Here is an 18,662-nt window from a genome sequence, read left to right as displayed (position 1 = left end):
TAGATATATATATATTATACACGTGGTTTTTTTATGCCCTTTGTTCTGGAGATAGGCCGATTCGGTGCAAATTAAAGATATCTTGTTTGTTTTTCACCTTCAATCTGCTTGTAGATTGCTCAGAATGGGACAAATATTCTCTGTCAAATTGAAAACACAAGATAGGGAAAGGATGTTAGTGGGTGGAGACGCTAGAACTTGATTGCCAACAGGCTTTCATGCATTGAGTGTAGTGCCTCGGATAATTCACTGTGGACTGTGTTTATTGGTTAACGTTAGTTAATACTACTGTTGCACCACCGCACTTCCATTCTGCAGGCACAGGGACCGGGATGGTCTTATGTTGAAGAAGCACTAACTGCCATTGGAGGGGGACTTACCGGGTAGGGCGAAAATGTGATGGATACTGTGACTGCACTCAAACAAATGGTGTTACCTGGAGATCCACCTGTCTGTAAATGCAACAAATCAACCTTTTATAGGGCACCACGTCAGTACTACCTGGCGTTTCTGTTTGTTACGTAGCCTGTATAATAATCAGACTATTGCATCGCTCTTCTTATAAAAACAAGTGAATCCTAAGCAATAGGTTCATTCAAGTCTCATTATGAAAATGTGTGTTGGGTTCCACGGGTATCCAATCCGGTGTTTGAGTAGGTGGTATTGATGGAAATTCTGGAACCAGGGATACCTGACCAGTCTTAGAGCAGGACAGAACTGGTAGTCAGCTGTCTGCGAGTTTTCATCAATTGTGTGAGTGATCTATTATGTCGGGGAAAGCCCGCCGATGTCTTGCATTCCATACTCTGAAGTGGCCTCTACAACGCCAACCTGATTGAGGAAATTCATAAACTGGACACGTGTTTTCGTCTCATGTTAACACTTCCTCACTTTTCAAATGATTTTTTAAAACTAAAATTTACTTTGATAAAGAATTACGCAGAACATACCTCGGTTTCGTTTTTTCCAAAAAACTGCCGGCGAATTTCAGACGAACACTACTTGGGGCGAGATGGCTTAGTGGTCAGACGGCGGATTCACTGTCCGGAAGCTCAGTGTTTTGAACCTCTGCCGACTTCCCCTGCCTAGGCTTGGGCGACCTGGTAGTAGCTCAGCTCTCGTGCCTGCTTCGTGTGGCATGGCAGCTAGGCACCGAAAGGGTGTTACGGCTGAACGATTATTATTATTATTTCCAATCGAATACTACTTGTCTGTTACTTGCATCTTCGAAATGACTGAATACTTCGGCTTACTTAGTAGAGATCACTTTCACATTTTCAGCACATGTGGTCTCTGTGGGTTGTATTCTTTGGTTTGAATAGTCGTTTATCAATTTATGTGAGCTCATTCGGTTATGGTATTGTTTCCTCTTTCTTTGAGGCACATGATCTTGTTTTTACTGAGTATGCCTATTCTGTCTCATCTCCATGGCCAATTAAGATCTGTCGATCTTGTTCATCATTCTTCACCCAACAGATTCACAGGAGATATTGAACTGCAAAGTCTGGACAAGGAGGATGCTCTGATTTGCTTTGAAGAACATATTTGCATGTTGGAACAGGAGCATGATGAGGAGAAGGAGCGCGATCGGCGTAGACAGAAGCGTCAACAACGAAAGAATCGCGAGGCTTTCATAGTACTGTTGGATGAACTACACGAAAACAAATTGCTCACGGCAACGTCCCTATGGAAAGATTTGTACTCCATCATTAACAGGTTCGTGGACACTAAGTCCCTGGCATCTCTTCCGCGTTTCTCATGACATGAGTGTTACTTGATACCGTGCTTCCCCAGGGGGTTGTGGAAGATGACAAAACATACCCAGGTTAGCTGTCAGCCAGACGATCTAGGCAGTGTAGCCTCATAGGATATGGCCTGCTCTAATCAAAAGATTACTCGTTTGAGTCGAATGAATTTACGTGAAAAGTCAGGTCTCTTATCTAACTTTATCATCGCTTCATACGGCTCCGACCATACCGTTCCTACTTGATACATTCTCATAGTGGACACGTTTGCAATACCTATTGTATGCCACCTCATTTTTCGTTGTTTCTCACTTGCTCCTGCCACCCTCTGGTTTGTTACAACGATGGAAGAAATTCTCGCGTTTATGAAACGTGTACACATCCGCTTATTTGCACCGACCTACCGAATACTAGATCGAAGAAGGCTAATCCAGGGTTATTGTGTACGTTCCGGCCGAAACTCAACGGTTACTTTTATCTCAAGGAAGGCAACTGAACCAAGTCTAAAGGGCGTAAAGTGGCTGCGCAAAAACAGTACGACCGAATGTGTGTAGCACTTCATTTTGGTAAACTATACTTTGAAGATGGAACTATGGGAGTTGACCAGATTACCTGTGTATATTCTTGAGCGCACCGAGGCATGTATTCCAGAAATTTGACGTGCGAGGCGAGGGCATTGCCACTACTCCACCAATGTATGCTGGAGGCTTCAGGCAAACTAATCACATCGCTCAAGTATGAACACGTTTACCCGTTCAGACGTGACAATTCAGTTGCGTCTAGTGTGGTGAGTAGTGGTAACACGCTCTCCTACCATGTCAATCTGTTCAAACGAGAGTGACGTGAACATGAATCTTACAAATCCCGCAATCACACAACGAAATTACTTGTCTGGCGAATTATGTAAAACATCCACACAAATGCAGTGATTTTCCCCAACAAAAGGCACCCTCAGAGGGAATCAAAGTGCCTTCGGGTTTGGGGTCTCCTGTTTAAAGGAACTTTATGTATGTATGTCCCTATACCCAAAATCGTGCCGACTCCATTGCACTTAGTAAGACGCAAAATGTACAGACGACTTAGTGTTCTTCAAGGCTATGATAATGCCGAGATTTTTCCAGAAAATTCTAAATTCGTTTTCTGTTGGTATGTATTGCATACGTATGAGATCCTCCAGTTTCACAAGTTGTTTGAGGCATTGGTTCACCCTCGCCCATCTAGCTGCAAGAGTTCTCAGCGTCGTCATCAGCTGCTCCGACCGTTTCCGACTTTTGATAGCAGTTATTCACTCCCTATTGGGAGACTGTATGAATGCGGGAAAATTTTCCATTCCGTTGCGCCAAAGTCTTTGTATGTTTTTTAGCGTTTCAATAGATGTGTGAGTCCTTCTTTCGGTGCTTCGAATGAGTTCGATCCTGGAAGGACAATATAGACAAAGATAGCGGCCAATTTAACTCTTGGCTGCAGTTCGGACGATCGGTCGGGTTAAAGAACGGAAACCCAGTCGAAATCTTATAGACATAGTAGTCCTTCCTTACAGGCTACTCGAGATGGAAGGTTTTTGATCAGGTGTGGGAAGGAGCTCTTTCAGATCTGTAATTCCAGTGTGATGGCTGGATGATCCTTGGGCTACAGACCCATCCAAAGAGTGATCAAGTCATACGAGACTCCTTAATCCGGCCGAGTGCGAACAAACTGATTTGTGAAGCCCGGCAGCCGAAGTGTGAATGTGAGGTTACTGAAGGGTACGAGTGCACTTGTGGACACCCTCCATTCTTGAGTAGCGAGTTAAATTAGTGGAAATCGGGTTATTTGGACAAGTTCCAAGAAGCTGATGCTTACGATTAACCGCCTCTCGCCGTGTACTGTTTTCTACAGTATTTTATGGTCGTTATCCTCTGCTCATCTTATCCCCAAGCCCCCTTTCGTTCTACATCCCAACATACCGCGTTGATGTCTTGAATTCACTGTGATCCGTTCCTGTAGAGCTTCATCTGTTTGCGGCGCTCGATGAATCTATCCACTGTTCCGTGCTCTGTGGAACGTTCTGACGCTGCTCACGACTTGTCATTGATGTCAAACCCGGTGATACAATCTGTTCGTCACATTGTTGCGCGGTGATTCTTTTCTCCGCTCATTTACATTCTGTGTTCAGGTTTGGTGTTCCCTGGAATGTCGACAGAATTTCCCGGATATGAATCCATTTCACCTCTCACTATGTATGATAGAGACTACTTCGGCTGGGAGAAGCCAGTCTGTGATTTGTTGCTTTTATTCACCATAATGGATTAGTCGAATGCATCAGGTTTCCTTGTGATCATATTCGCACTTTGCGGAGTTATTCTTGATCGTTCGAAGTACATTTCGGTGAGCTTTACCACCTCCGAAATTTGGTAGAAGCCAATAGTTTGTGAGTTGGTTAGCGCGCTTTTTTCTGATGAATTCCTCCGGCGATGTATAACCAGACTGCTATGCATCCTTTCCGATCTGTCACTGTTTCAGAGATGAGCGATTCCACAAGATGCTCGCGCAGCGTGGGTCAACTCCACTCGATCTCTTCAAGTTCTATGTGGAGGCGCTTAAAGCCCGTTATCCAGCCGAACGAAAGCTTATAAAAGAAATTATCAAGGACAACGGGCTCAATATCGATCTGTCTACCTCCTTTGAAGATTTTGTTGCTGTAAGTCTCTATTTTACTGAGGAGGGGATGCGTATCGATTTCGCACTTTTCTCTGTATGCTACCTAGTTGGCTTAATGCACTCCTAAGAGAGGGTTTTTTTGCGAGGGGCGGCCGTTCGTGAGGAGCAAACCAAAGTATGGAGTGGAAACATTTCCCACGCTTACTAGCTTCCCGTACTGCTTGAAAATTCCACTTCCTGCTGACGAGTTGTGGGTCACAGGATAGCACACAGTACTGACGGTTTTCCACGAAAATGGTGATTGGTGGGCGTTTGCTTCACAGGGTTCTTGTTTATCCTGTTTTCCGAGCGCATTTACTAAAAAGCCCTCGCCTCCCCCCGCCATCTCGCTAGCCCAACCCCATCCGTAACCCTAGCTAGCCCCAAGACTCGAGGAGGTTAAGCAGGACTCGCGAGAATTTGTCGCCTTACCGCAATGTCTAGGTAAACAATCCAGTATTTATGCACCCGCTCGTCCTGTTTTTTTTGAGTGCAGTGGGTCCTGCACAACCGCAACTCATCAGCCATCATACTAATTATTTATGTGGTTCTTTCAGCTAGGCACCAATGTTCTATAATGGTGATTACGGTGCTAAACTATGCGTAGGTGTCCAGCGAGCTGTCAACAGAAGTGTTCGTAGCTAATGCCGGCCAACCAGTATGAATTTTATCTTCGACACAAAATTTGTCTTGTTGAGTTTGTTCTCCACCGTAGTGCTTTTTGTGCTTTTAAGTTTATCCTTATTTATGTCTTGATGATTTTGTGAGCTGACTTCCAGTTGTAGCCAAAAATTATGACATCAGACACCTTGTTAACGGAAAATGTCTTTCCATATTCTTTCCACTTCGGGTCTAGCTTGTCTCGAAAGATGAACGAAGCAAGGGCATTGATGATGGTAACATGCGCATGACCTACGAGAGTTTCCTCGAAAAGGCTCAAGGGCGGGAGCGCGAACGCCAGAGAGACGATGCACGTCGAATGCGTAAGTTGGAACAGAATTTCTGTGAGATGCTTTGTTCGGCCAAATTCATCGGACACAATACCACATGGGAAGAAGTTCGAGACCATTTCAGCGGACATCCAGCTTTCTGCGTAAGTTTGCATCGCAGCCTTACCAAACTCACTTGGCACACTACTCGTTTTCCTGACATTCGTTACGACGGTTTTGAAATCGCTTCCAGCAAATAAGTAACCCTGGTGTATAGTGATCTCACTCGAGTCGTGGGAATTTTCGCCCATCTCGTATTCACATTCCTCTATCAATGTCCTACCGAAGTAATAACAATCCAGTTGAAGGCGTCGATTACGCAGTCGCTCGATAAATGTGAATTTCAAGCCCTATCACACTACTGACTCTATCAAGAAGCCTCGCCGAAGATAATTTTGGTTGTACTAATTTTTCTCCATTGCTATTTCCCCTTTGGGCAACAACCTTGTGGAACCGAAAGGGGGACACTTTATGGAACTGCCCCATTTCGTTGATCCGGGCCTCCTTGACGGAAGTGGGTCTGAGGAAGTCAGTGCAAAAATCAGGCCCAAACCAACAACCTTGTGGAACCGAAAGGGGGACACTTTATGGAACTGCCCCATTTCGTTGATCCGGGCCTCCTTGACGGAAGTGGGTCTGAGGAAGTCAGTGCAAAAATCTCAAAGGCCCAAACGTTTGCTAATTTGCACTAATTGTGGCGTCGAAAAAGCATATAACTATGTTTTAAGGGTCGCGTGTATCAGGTCACAGTAAGGGCTGTGCTGTTGTATGGCAGTGAAACGTGGCCTCTGTGGACAGATGATGTGAGGCGTCTTCAGTTTCTTAACCACCAATACCTCGGAAGCATTGCTAGTTTTGGATGGCGTCAACGGATTAGTAACGAGCTAATTAGAAAACGAATATCTGGTTGTACAGCAGGTACTTCAATCACGGAAAATGTCCAACCCCACAGACTGCGATGGCTCGGCCACTTGCTACGCATGCTGAAACTTGGGCTACCGAGACGAGTATTGTTCTCTGTGCCTTCTTCGGAATGGGGGAAAGCGCGAGGTGGACAACGTACGTTTTGGCAGAAAGGCGTGGAAGGGATTACGAATAGTTCGGGTGATGTTGGTGTTATATGCTTCCCAGGATGGAGTCTCCGTGACCCCGTCTGTGCTTGGCTGGAGATGTTCAAAGAAATGGCGGTTGATCGATGTCAGCTGGTGTTCGTGCTGTCGGTTTTTTCCAGATTGTCTGATTGAGCGTCGGCACCTCAGAATGTTTGACATAGGTCAGAACTAGGTCCCCTCCCTCACCCACTATTCTATTTTACTCGAAGGCTTTAAATATAATTGGATTGACTTCATGGTTATACGGCAGTAAAGCATCAGTGTCAACACTGAGGTTGCCGTCTCTGAAGATGATACTGATTAATTGATTTTCACGCCTAAGCAGCACAGTCGGTGCACTAACTTAATCACACTGGTGAACTCTCTGACTGGACTGGACCCAGTCGGTACTTTCACCTTGGGTATACATAGAGCACCATTCGTCGGGACATTTGACAGTTACATTGCCCGTTGAATGTAATACGCCTGAAGAATGAGATGAATGAATGCATGCCAATTTCCTATTTTCGAGGTTCCAATAACAAACACAGTTTTCTTCGTCACGTCTTTGCGATAACGCCTCTTGTTTGATGGTTCTTACTCATGTTTAACAAGGTGGGAAGACAACTAGTCCCTAGTGAGATAGATGGCGGTGCCCGATGACCACAGGCTTGTAACCTGAGTATGTATGTGGAATCCATTCAAAGTTTTTCCTTGGGGGGGGGAGGGAATACTATACTGGGAAAATTGTCTGTGCTCGAGATAACCCAGCGGTTAAGGCACGGATTTACTGATCGTGAGGTCTGTGGTTCAGACCCAACGCCGGCATCTCGACTGTTTCTCTTTAGACTTGAGCAACCTGATAGTATCTCAACCCTCCTGTTTCTTTCTGGCAGCAAAAGGGTGTTACAACTCAACTATTTTATTATTTTATAGTAAAGTTCCTTAAACCACTCCGTTTTCTGTTTCTCTATGATCCCCTGGGATATCCATCAAGCGAAGAGTATCACATTCTCAGGGAGTCACTTTGAGGTACTTGTTCCTAGATATATTCTGAAGACAACTGCATTTTGCGGATTGCCTTTGACCTTTATGTACCTGTCGTTCGCTGAACGGGGAAATTCGAGGCAAACATTTCTGAGTGACTCGATCTTATTCACCGGCTGGGAACTATCTGTGTTACACTGTTGGTATTCCCACGTCAATCAACGAAGTTTCTATGGCATGTCTGGGGTGATGTCCATCATATCCTTTTTTCTGCTCGAGACATTCTATTGACCACCCCTTCGTACAATCAAAAATGCTTGTAGAATGCACTCTGTCCTACTCACTCACTGGTGTATCGTCTCACTTGTGTTCTGTAGTTCACGTTTGTCTTTTTATTGTCCCACCACTTTGTCACGTGCTTAATACCCTCCGATACTTTGTTGTTCAACTGCAGTTTAGCCATATTATAAAAAACCATTTCCAACAATCTCCTTTTCCTTCTTGATGCATTCCTGTCTCTCCTTTTCACATACCCACAGGCGTTGACTCTGGAATCGGAGCGCATTCGTTTGTTCAAAGAATATCTGATCTCCCTAGAGTCTGCGGCTTTAGCGGAGAGCGAAAAGTCACGAAAAGGTCACAAGGAGAAGCATCGTCACAAGTACGTCTTTGAGTGGTATTTTGTACATGTCCCCAATCGGTTTACGCGGTATTCTACTGAACACCCAATGTGTCAACACTTATGACCATTCACACTCATATCCATCTCACGTGGTTTTGTCCGACTGGATGTTCAAGCGATTACGGTGTATTTTTGAGCGCAGTTCGATTTCTTTGTAGTTGTTAGGATAGGACCCGTAAAATTCCAGGGATCCCAGTTGAAACAAATTCTTTTGTACATAGCACAAGTGCCTATTATTAGTAGTATTATTAGTATTATAGCTGTTGTCACTTGTTGAGCGGTCGTGCGACTATGTATCGGTCCCTTGGCTTCTGCTTCCCCCTCATATCCATCTCACGTGGTTTTGTCCGACTGGATGTTCAAGCGATTACGGTGTATTTTTGAGCGCAGTTCGATTTCTTTGTAGTTGTTAGGATAGGACCCGTAAAATTCCAGGGATCCCAGTTGAAACAAATTCTTTTGTACATAGCACAAGTGCCTATTATTAGTAGTATTATTAGTATTATAGCTGTTGTCACTTGTTGAGCGGTCGTGCGACTATGTATCGGTCCCTTGGCTTCCTGCTTCCCCCACTATGGTATATCAGAAGGCAAGGTAACTTCCGATGGCGCTTTATGGAGACAGCGAGACATTATTACAACCGTATCTATAGGGTAATCACAGAGTATTCCACAAAATCGTGCAAAAATCTCCGTTAGGAGGTGGTAAGCGTTGAACTTAAGATGCTCGAACCAGATTGGCTGGCAGTTTGACCAATCAGGGCATGCATCGTTTGGTTCGTAGCCTGGACGTGACACATCCGCCCAATTAATGTGATGTTCGGTTATTACGGATAGCTGGCTTCCGGACAACAGCACAATTCTTAAATGCAGTTGGAAGTCTTTACTGGGCCGTCCTTAAATGCATACTGCATTCTGGTATCTGCTCCAACGGAAAATGAACGACCCAAACTGAGGACCTACATTGGCGAGCGAAATAAGGTCCGATCCCTGGACTACGTCTTGAGCTTATCATTCCTGAGGCCTTACATAGGTGCGTCTAGTCTAGGGACATGTCTGCAACGATAATGAACTTCCTTTGGGGTGAAATTCCCAGGTACAGGGACAATTTTCGTTAATCCGGAGGTTTTTGACTGTTGAATCCACTTAAGAAAGAACAATCTGCAAGACATTATGCCTCACCATAAAACCAGCTTTTATAAATAGCAACTATCATTAATTGTCTTGGTTAGCCAAGTTGTTCGAAAATGACCCTAGGTCTCATCAAATGGACAGAAGACCAAATCCCACGTTTGATGTGGGTTTCATCCGGCGGCGATTCGTGCATCCTTCAGTTTGATTGAATCAGGCCAATCCGACCTCTGTTCTACCTGGGCTAGCTTGCGAAATATCCAACTGGAATAGTACACTTTGGTTTCAAGCGATATGGATCCAGCTGCCGAGCTGCAGCTGTCAATTCGTCACGTTGTGTTGCTCCCAAAGATACGCAAATATCAAATCATTTATTTGCGTCTGCTAACAAACATGGCACTCCTTCCATTGCCACGTATGCATTAGAACATCCGCTGAGTAGCAGGACCACAGAAACCGGGTAAGCTAGTGCAAATCAATCAGCTTTTTGGCCCAGAGCTAGCCAAAATAAGGGTGAAGTGGTCTAACTAGACCGTTGCGCAACCACCCATCCGAAACAAGGTCGAATGGATTCAGGAATGACTGACACAGCTCTGGCTATAGTGATGCTAGTAATTCGGACTTAATGGCGACCACGGGCATCTAATTCTCTGCAGGGCATGACGAGTTTGACTTGTCTCTTAGGACGCTGTTGTGGGCAAACACTGATATGGGCGAAATTCAGTGTCCAGCTGATCGATGAAACTGACCTTGTGACGTTGCTAACGAAGTAACTGATACAACGAGTTGTTTTTTGGCTACTTCAACATTCCTTCTGCCGACGTTTTTCGGTAACCAGTTCCTCTCAACATCTGGTATTTTGCGACATTGATCCGTTTAGTCAAGCGCCTAAATCACTTGTGAAGAGACGGGGCAGTTCATACTTCAGCTTTGGCGGCGCTCTGCCTCAGTTGCACACTGTGCCTGCTTTTGTCATCACCGAATACCATTTGTAAGATAGTATAAACGATTGGGTCCCTTTTCATCGTTCTGATGTTCCATGAGCCTTTCAATTGTAGGAGGTGGTCGTAGATACCAGTCAAATGGGAGCCATTCAAAGTGTGTAATGTGTGAGACAGTCAGTTGAAGCCAGAAGCTCGCCGAGCAGATCAATTACCACCTGATCAATAACCAGACCAATTATGCTCACCTTCATATCCATAGTTTACACGATCGTAATGTAGAGAGAAAGGGTGGTCCATCGCTTTAATCGAGGGGGATTTTCCATTTTGATAAACAGCCTTAATACAGTCTAACTGAAGCTACTCGGTTTAGGCGATTTTAACCTCCCTCATGTTCCCAGTTCGTTGTCTGATATGGATATGCAGTGCTGACTTTGTTACAACTGTCAGGACTAAACTGCTCGTAACTGACAAGCTAAAGCCATCCACAACGAGTTCTGTAGAATGTGCTCTACCCCGGATGCCTTCGTTTTGGAGTACAATGTATTGTTGGGTGTATTTTTCATTCATAGTACGTGAAATTAGACTTGGCAGCTTCAGGATTTGACAAATTGTCTACTCTTGATAACTTTATAGTGTTCAGAACAATGATTTAGGGGACTTACCTAAAGTGGTCACTTTGGAGTTGGTCGCTGTAGATGTGTGTTTGATCAATTTCACTACTGATAGCCATAACCTCAAGCGGAAACTCGGAGTAAGCTCACAATAGAACTAGGATTGTTGCTCTTAGTTGAAGGCACTTTGTGCAGAGCCCGCTTTTTGATCTAGGGATGTCAGACAACGTGCGAGGATCTCACTACTACACAACACAAAGTGGACAGCCATATGGTACTATTGTCATATTGCTCGATGCTATTTTAGCTCACGGTGACAAAGTGAGTAGGATGATTGAAATGAAGAGGGGGCTTGACCAGTGTGCTGTACGTCTGTAGGTGTTGAGCCGAGTATTTTCTGGTGATGCATTTCGCTTTCTGTATTTCTTTTCTATGTGCCTTTCAAAGCAGTGTAACACATTTTGGTGTTCGTTATTCTGTTTAGGAGAGAGGTTTCGGAGAGCGTTGATAAGCGTGAAAAAAGTAAGAAGCGATTGACTCCGGCATCCCCTGATCATTCGGACGCTAGCGGGGCGCACATCTCAGATGGTGACGTGGCGGGCGGTTCTGGGAAGCGTAAACATCGAAAGTCCAAGAAATCCAAGCATCGAAAATCGAAGCACCGTAAACATCACAAAGCCGAAAGTCGACAAGCAGGGGGTGAAGAGCTTGAGGAGGGAGAAGCTGCCGACGATGACGATGAAGGGGAAGCTACCGAAGAGGACACCCGTCATCGTCGTCGGAAGCACCGCCGACGTGCACGTTCGTCTGATCCAGAGGATGGGGAGGAGGTCGATAGTGGAAGTGAGGATGAAGAAACCTACGAACGTGAATCGAAGCGCAAACGACATTAGTAGGGATCCTCCTCATAGGATGATTGCGCAATTCATCCTCTGTACTACACCGTGTGCAAATTTCTTTCCTTTGAAAATTTTCTCTCAGTACCAGATGGTTTTGTGCTACTTTTCGTCTGTTGGGTCCTTGTTTCGAACGGGCAATGCTAAACGATCATTTTACACTAGACTTGGGTCGTTCAACAATGGCGCACTTTCGGCTTTATCAGTCATCTAATCCTAAAGGAGTTAACGTACAACCAGGTTGGCCAAGACAGGAGAGACCGAAAAACAAGGGAATTTGGGCCATAGATATTGAGCTTCGAGCCTTTTCATCATAATTCCTTAGCTCTGTCGAACTCCTATCTAATCCGAGCCTAAGCGACAACCGAAATGAATGTGCATAGTGAGAAACATGTATCGGCATAGCGATAATCTTGAAATGTTTTCAGGGCCAACAGAACAACGGATCATTGACGCCGGATGCAGCCTAGCTAGATAACTGGGGTGTCTATTTCGGACACAAAGTGATCCATTATCTATTTCGCTTCAGTTACTTTCTGACTAATTCGATGTCGCAAAAAACTCAGTGGCTTATGTGTGGACCTGTTAGTTGTTGGTCTGCTTGCCGAGCTCAGCAATTGGTTTACGAACATCTCTTCACCGTTCGAGAAGACATCGTCAGTGCGCGCTGTCAACACCCACGTTTTTCTATTCATGTTCGATGACCGACTTTGCGTTCAAAGCTCAAATTACCCGCGGAGTCTTAAATTTGATCCAAATCTGACGCATGGAATGTGGTAGCTGGGAGCAACACACCCCGCTGTTGGATATATGCTGGCGTCGAAGGTTGTGGTGCGTGGACTTTTGACAGCAGTTAAAACCTGTGCTAAACTGCGTTCCACTGTCTGTAATCTGCCGATTGCTCTACGTGACCTCGGAACACGAATCCAATTGGACCCGACTCATGGTGACTAAAAACAGCGATACGATTATCAAACAGTAAAACAATGACGGAGAAACATATGACAGTTGGCTTTGCCTTAAGAAAATTGGCCCTGACGCTACACTGAATATTTCAAAGAAATTTTTGCAAACGGCTGCTTTCGATAAAATCCTGGCTGGCAAGTGTGGTTATAATGATGAATAAGTCGAACTCGGAAGTGCAAAAATGCCGTCCAAAGGCGTCGAAATACAAGTTTGGTTGTCACTTAGATCGAAGCATGATCGGAGAGAAGTGATTGGTTGGTCAAGGCAGCGTAAATGTTTTCACGCGGCATTTCCGCTGACGAGGAGAGCTGAGTTAATCCAACAGCCATCACTTCGGCTGTCTTGACCTTGGGACGATTTGACCATGTTGACACGATGAGCTGCGGTCGTGAAGTTTCGGGATTGCCCATCTATGTCAAACTGCCTCTATGAAAGGACGGGACATCCAAAGCAACCGCACGAATACTGAAACTTTCATTAGAAAGAACATTTCCCGCCTCGCAGCTTAGGATAGACCAGTTATAACCACTTGCTCAAAACAAACATCGAGGGCAAGGTACCGCTCCACGACTCTTCTTTCATTTGCGAATGTAGTGTAAACCAAGTGGGTCATGCGACTCCGCACCTGTCTCAGAACGGTGGTGCAGTAGATCCTGCAAAATCAAGCACGTGACAGGCGCAACCATGCTTCATTCTGAGGCATCGCCCTGTCAACCCGACAGTCGTTTAACGTGAATTATCAAGTGTTTGAAAGAACATAGGCATAGTCAACAAGGAATATTATTTATCTTTAATAGGTTAATACTCTCGCCAGTGCCTCTTATTCTGATATCTGACTGTTCGTTGTAATTCTGGCAGACCTATACTGCGCATAATGGGGACCGAAACGGGGATCTTTGAAGTCTCTGGGCAGTCTGACCTGCGGACGTCTTGGGCCCGACTACGTGTTTAGACTGGTGGGTATGTCTGGCTCTGGTAAGCTGTAGCCCTGGGACAGGTGCGGGAGAAAAAGCAATATCGGACGCATTCAAAATATGACCGGCTGTTTATGCAGTGTTACCATTTCACCTGTTTGCAGTTTCATTAAGCTGCCGAAAACGCGTCCTGACGACACATCTACCATCGACAGCGGATAAGGGGACTCAGTAGCTAGTGGACAGTATAAAACAAAGTGGATGAAGGAATCGAAAAGTAGGCACCACCCTCCTAAATTCCGCATTGCAACCAAATGTTGAAAATTTTGGCTGTGCTGGTAATATGCCGTCGTTTCGAAAGTGCATCGGGATAAAATCAACTTGAGTGGGTGAATGGTCTATGAATGGTCCATTCGTCCAGGGTTGACCTGGATTCGCTTTGCATTATTGGCGGCTTCGGGAGATGATGCCGGTATACATTGAAAATGCAACTCTAAACGCTACGTTCCTACACCATTCCGGAAGACGGACTCAAAATTCCATCGAAACAAGCGACGCAACCGAAATTCATGCGTTTTCAAAGACGAGTCCGGCAAAATTCATAGCCTGACATTCATCGTAATATAAAGTATGAGCGTAGCACCTTTCTCCGATTAAGCATGAGTTTTAAGTAATTCGAATCTGAGCTAAACCGGTGCGGCAATAGCCTCGCCACCGTGCATTTGAGTGAAAATTGTATTCACCAGTTGGAAGGATCTTCAACTGAGAACCAACGGACTTCGCTTAGTGAAACTGTTAGAAACGACACCATCGAAGATGGTTATAGTTTTCCTCATATCAGGCGATATGTTAACATGATGCCGTATGATGATCAAGATTTAGCCTAAATTCGTCTATCAGCACATCGACCAATCTTAGCAGGGTTTACTCTGTGCATGTCAACTCTTGTTGGTTTTCTCCCTTCAACTACAAGCCTCTCGGTCCACGGCCGTTTCCAACTTGAGCAATTTTCGCGACTGGCTACTCTTCTCAGATCGTACAAACTCCAACCAGTCACACATTATTTCACTAATTCGCTAGTAGTTGACTCGTTCACATTACTGGTCCTCTGATGATTTGTGATGTGCGCGTATCTGCGTCATTCCAAATACGTACCAGCTTTCGGTAGGGATGCGCATGGTAATAAGTGAAACAATAGTTTCCTAGGCTAGGCCCTCAACTGAGCCAAGCGGTTCCATTGCGTGGTGTGATGACTTGATCAAGGAATGTTTCGGTTTAATACGAAGCTGTTTCCTAACGACCGTCACTAGCCTTATACAAATAATATTGTATCTCCCAGCTTTGAAAAATCCATCAACAAGAAGTGGCCCACTGATTGATTGGGGTTGACAAGGCCTAGACGGTCACAACTGAAGTGTCAGGAGGTAGGGTCGAGCCAGAGACAGACTATCCGCGATCAAATCCGTTGTACTATACAGCATTGCGATCTGCTGCACAGCTTGATACCCGAACCAACATGTCCATGAGGTTAGCAGTCTCATACCTACGGACACCTGGACTACTGGTTCTACCTGGCCGTGCATCAACCAATGATTGACAACAAATATAGTGTAGATTAGTGAACTGGAATTCACATCTTGTCACCGCCACTTTTTCCTAAAAATTGTCTTCGGCGCGTCTGTTACGGCATTGCTAACCCACTAGCGGGCACAAAGATCTTTGCTGAGGGATAGCTGGAATAACCCCGGTTCATAACGGAAGGGTCAATTTGATAAAAATCCATGCTCCTATAACTATTCTAGAGCTTAAGTTTCTTGAAAGTTACTACCTCTCAGATATCAGATGCATGAGTTGAGTCAACGACAATTGTGCTCTGCATGAACACCATCGCACACCTTGTGCATTCCGATTCTTCATTAATTGATAGAAATTCACAAACAGTGTGCTTACGGTCCTTGAACTACAAAATGCTTTTAACAGTGTTAACTACGGTAGGGCAGTGAGGCAACAGTGCTCTGCTGTGGTGTCACTGTCAACAACGAATCGAAGTCCGTTGCTACAGCTACCCACCGTCGGATGAAACTAGTCTTTACAGAAATATTCCGATAAATGCGTGCCAGAGCTCCTCATCATTACCAGCCCACCCAAAAATTCTACAAAGGTGTGTTGGTTTCCGTTTTTTGCTCTAATGGGACACTCTCTGTTCTGTGGTGTTGATCATTGGGGTACGACACAACGTTTGGGCTCAAGAGAGCTCAGCGGTTAAGGCGCAGTCTTCCTGACCGGGAAGCTCCGTGGTTCGAACCCAACTCCGGCATCTCAAATGCTCCTGTTCTAGACTTGGGAAACCTGGCAGCACCTAATCCTTCGTGCTTCTTTCGGTGTGCACGTCAGGTTGGCACTGAAAGTGTTACAGCTGAATGATCATTATAATTACGAGTATTAAATACAACACCTCCAACTGATCTATAATCACGTGCATGATGTCCAAAAAATTAATGGCGCCCAGTTTTTACGCAGGGTACACATACCATCATACGAATGACTGCCATCCAAACAATTGCAATGGGTCAAAACGGGCATGTCCTCGCCTATTTCTTTCATATCAGCTTATGGACGTCACAAAATTCGAAGGAACTGACAGTGTACGAATAGATGGTCTCAGGAGCCTTAGAGCGTCCGATAAGTGTTCCATCAGAACACGAAATTTTGATCAGCAAATTGCAAAGGATAGCGTAGAATTCCTAGTGTTCTTAGAGTAAATTCATATACTCGTGTTAGGCGTTGGTGTCGGGGCCAACAGACTTCATTAAAGTCAGATCGACTTGTGGGTAGTCTATTCCCGTTCAAACTGCAACAACCTGCTGGGTAGCTTAACTGCCGTAGTTATCTTAAGTTGTCGAGTATACACGATCCAATGTATCGCTCGTTACAGATTTCCTCTACGGGTGTTTTACTTCTCCCAGAGGAATTTTCACAATGCGCAAACCGAACATTCTAAAATGGGTGGTATTCACAGAAGAAGTTTACAGTAAGTGAAATAATTTGTGTTCACTATCCTAAATTATTTACAAATGCTCCAAGGGCCAGCAAGTCTCTACAGCATTCTACAAACACCGATTCAATGTAGGCTATTCAGAGAGAAAAATTCAGAAAGGTAAGACGACTTGACCCCACAATAGTTTGGCCATAGCAAAATGGCAAAAATTCCTTAGCTCGCCAAAAAAAGTTATGTCCAGGACGAGAGAATACGGATTAAAAAACGAAGTGATTTCGGCATTGTGCGGATTACACTTGTTCTGTGCAGCAATATAACGTCCAGTTCATCACAGACGGCGTAAGAGGGGGAGCTCGAGGGAAAGAGAGTGGTAAGAGGAGCAAAAAACATTGGCTTCTAGAGCAGACCCAACAAGTATCAAGTTAGAATTGCGCTTAGTTTATTCATCCAGCCGTCGTGCAGACAGCCTACAGAGGAAGAACANTAAGAGGAGCAAAAAACATTGGCTTCTAGAGCAGACCCAACAAGTATCAAGTTAGAATTGCGCTTAGTTTATTCATCCAGCCGTCGTGCAGACAGCCTACAGAGGAAGAACAAAAATACATGAGGAGTAATCAAAACTTGGGATAAGCGGCTCCGGAAAAGCCTGCCGGATCCGATAAACCACCAGGAGGTCTGGACAACTGGGGCCTGGATGAAGATACTGGTAAGTTTCGAGTAATTTTCTGTGCCAGTTTTTCCACTTTGAAAGTTCGTTCGTTGTACAATTCTCGAAGCGGAATGTATTTTTCCAAAAAAGTATCCATATCAATTTTGGCATCCATGAATTCACGCGTCAGATTCTAAAAGCGGGGAGGTGAGGTAGAAAGTTGAACCAACTACCTTGGACTGTTCCTCTGTTTCACATTTTTTCGTCATCATGAGGGCCCAAATTGTATCAGGGGCATATTTTGCTTTGACAGCATCTGATCCAAGCAGAATGAGAAGTGGCTCAATCCAAAGAACTTCGATCTACCTATTTTACTCCTAAGTTCTTGGTATCGTGATTTGGCTTTGAGGACTTCCGAGTAGGCATTGCCCAGCTCCGTTCGCTGGAACAGAAAACTGGTTTCAAGTGACTGGTTGGCTTCGGCCAACTTTTTGTTCTCTTCCATCCCTGCTTCCTTAAGAACGATTAGTCGCACGACCTGAGCATGCACGAAAAGTAAGTGTACTGGACAAACATGCCTCGGGTGTTTCCTCAGCCAACTTCTTAATCTTTTCAGAATCGTTTAAAAGTTGAGAAAGTTGAGCGAACGACATTCGATCCAATTTCGAGTCAATCTCAGATGAAGGTTCGATGCCATTGCACGGGAAACTGGGAAGCCCCAGATTGAAAGCCATGATCTTGTGAAATGACGAAAACAACGCGTAATTAATAAAAGTTTATCTATTCTTGGTTGTCTTATGCTAGTCGCCAACTGATTTTTCCTACCAAAACAACGTGACAGGTCACTGTTCGTGGATTTGTGAACCCATTAAAAAAATAATGACTTAATGTTGCTAAGAAGTGGCTGAGAATACGCAGTGCGGGCACCAAGAATGAAACAGCGGTACAAATACGAACATTCATCATCATCAGTGACAGCAACATCAGTGTTGCCACTGATGCTTCACTGCCGTACAACCATAAAGTTTGTTTAGTTATATATATATAATTGTATCAAAAGCCCTACAGTGAAGAGAAGAGAAAAAGAGTGGGGGAGGGAGGGGACCTAGTACTGGTCTATGTCAAGCATAGTGAGGTGCCTACACCTCCAACCGCTCAATCAGACAACCTGGAAAGAAACTGACAACACGAACGCCACTGACATCGATTAGCCGCCATTTCTTGCAACGTCTCCAGCCAAGCACAGACGGGGTCACGGGGACCCCATCCTGAAAGGCGCACAACACACAAACTCTTCATGATCTGTTTGACGCGTTTCTGCCAAGTCATGCGCTGTCCACCTCTCGGTCTGTGCCATCCTGGAGGAGGCACAGAGAACAAC

General features: G+C 44.9%; 2 protein-coding genes across 2 annotated transcripts in view; one reads left to right on the top strand and one right to left on the bottom strand.

The window, feature by feature from the left end:
* Window positions 1-11,844, top strand: part of T265_14346 (hypothetical protein) — a gene marked incomplete at both ends in the record, with an annotated part of 16,676 nt that extends 4,832 nt beyond the window's left edge. Inside the window, 5 exons of the mRNA XM_009173249.1 lie at window positions 1,477-1,716; window positions 4,248-4,425; window positions 5,281-5,517; window positions 8,031-8,152; window positions 11,343-11,844. Of these exons, the coding sequence (XP_009171513.1) occupies window positions 1,477-1,716; window positions 4,248-4,425; window positions 5,281-5,517; window positions 8,031-8,152; window positions 11,343-11,751 (1,186 nt within the window). The remainder of the gene's footprint in view (window positions 1-1,476; window positions 1,717-4,247; window positions 4,426-5,280; window positions 5,518-8,030; window positions 8,153-11,342) is intronic.
* Window positions 11,845-16,622: 4,778 nt separating this feature from the next.
* Window positions 16,623-18,022, bottom strand: T265_07650 (hypothetical protein; the record flags this gene model as incomplete). Its single annotated transcript, XM_009173223.1, has 2 exons — window positions 16,623-17,597; window positions 17,648-18,022. The coding sequence occupies 2 exons, from the start codon at window positions 17,784-17,786 to the stop codon at window positions 17,461-17,463; spliced, it is 276 nt and encodes a 91-aa protein (XP_009171487.1).
* Between the last annotated feature and the right edge of the window lie 640 nt (window positions 18,023-18,662).

The sequence above is a fragment of the Opisthorchis viverrini genome (assembly GCF_000715545.1).
Source record: "Opisthorchis viverrini unplaced genomic scaffold opera_v5_189, whole genome shotgun sequence".
Taxonomy (NCBI): Eukaryota; Metazoa; Platyhelminthes; class Trematoda; order Opisthorchiida; family Opisthorchiidae; genus Opisthorchis; species Opisthorchis viverrini.
This window is presented reverse-complemented; position numbering and strand designations above follow the sequence as displayed.